The 1,494-nt window shown below is 37.8% G+C and overlaps 1 protein-coding gene across 1 annotated transcript; it reads left to right on the top strand.

The window, feature by feature from the left end:
- Positions 1-420: 420 nt before the first annotated feature.
- Positions 421-984, top strand: LOC108943508 (uncharacterized mitochondrial protein AtMg00810-like). Its single transcript, XM_018767626.1, has one exon. It carries the CDS (start codon positions 421-423, stop codon positions 982-984), a length of 564 nt encoding a protein of 187 aa, XP_018623142.1.
- Positions 985-1,494: the final 510 nt, after the last annotated feature.

Genomic DNA, 1,494 nt, shown 5'->3' with positions numbered 1-1,494 from the left:
GGTAGTGGCCAAGGGTTACACTCAACAGGATGGGCTAGACTACCATGAAACATTCTCACATGTGGCAAAATGGTCACAGTAAGGATAGTAATTGGGGTGACAACATCAAAAGACTGGCCATTATTCCAGATGGATATTAATAATGCCTTCCTCCAAGGTGATTTGGAGAAAGAAGTCTACATAGAGATGCCTCAGGGGTTCCAACAACGGGAGTATAAGGTCTGCAGGTTGTTGAAATCCCTATATGGACTCAAATAGGCTTCTAGACAGTGGAACATAAAACTAACCACTGCTCTCATGTAAGCTGGATATATACAAAGTCCATATGATTATTCTCTTTTCACTAAGAAAAGAGGGGCTGATATTGTAATCATTCTAGTATATGTTGATGATTTATTAATTACATGTAGTAATGCTAACATGATACAAGAGGCAAATGATTCCCTACATGGTAACTTTAAGATGAAAGACTTGGGGGAACTAAGGTACTTCTTAGGTATAGAAGTGATGAGGTCAAAGGAAGGAATACTTCTTAATCAAAGAAAATATGCTTTGGAATTGGTATCTAAAGTAGGTCTTAATAGTTTTAAACCTGTTTCCACACAAATGGAACTCAATCATAAGCTAACAACTGTAGACTATGATATGCATATGGGAATTACTGAAGATGCAGAATTGGAAGATATAGAACCCTATCAAAAACTAATAGGAAAGTTACTGTATTTGACAATCACAAGACCAGACCTATGCTTTGTAATGCAAGTTCTGAGCCAATTTATGCAAAAGCCAAAACAATCTAATTTGAATGCAGCAATGGGTATTGTCAGGTACATCAAAGGTTCACTAGGCCTTGGAATACTTTTGAAGAGAGGAGAAACTCATACACTCACAGCTTACTGTGACTCAAATTGGGCTGCTTGTCCCAACACTAGGAGATCAATCAAAGGCTATGTTGTGAAGATGAGAGATTCATTGTTGTCTTGAAAATCTAAGAAACAACAAATAGTAAGTAGAAGCTCGGTAGAAGCAGAATACAAAAGCATGACAACTGTAGTTATAGAAGTCATTTGGATGACATGATTATTGGGAGAGTTGGGAGTGAAGGTACATAAGCCAGTACACCTACATTGTGATAGCAAAGTTGCGATACAAATCGCAGCGAATCCTATCTTTCACGATAGGACAAAGCATATAAAGATCGATTATCACTTTGTGAGAGAAAAAATTACTACCAATTACATTCCTTCCAAGCAACAACTAGTTGACTTGATGACCAAGGGCCTAGGAACAGTACAACACCAGTTACTACTCTCCAAGCTTGGAGTGTTTGATGTCTTTCACACTCCAGCTTGAGGGGGAGTATTGAGAGTCAATGGTCAAAGTGTAATTGAGAGAAGTTTAGGGTAGTTAGTTATGTATGTAAATAAAGGTATTAGTTAGGCACATGGGGGATGTTATATAGCACAGTGAATCTAGAAATCAGATTCACTCAAA

The sequence above is a fragment of the Nicotiana tomentosiformis genome, chromosome 2 (assembly GCF_000390325.3).
Source record: "Nicotiana tomentosiformis chromosome 2, ASM39032v3, whole genome shotgun sequence".
Lineage (NCBI taxonomy): Eukaryota > Viridiplantae > Streptophyta > Magnoliopsida > Solanales > Solanaceae > Nicotiana > Nicotiana tomentosiformis.
Note: the sequence above shows the minus strand (reverse complement) of the source record. Positions and strands in the feature narration are given on the sequence as shown.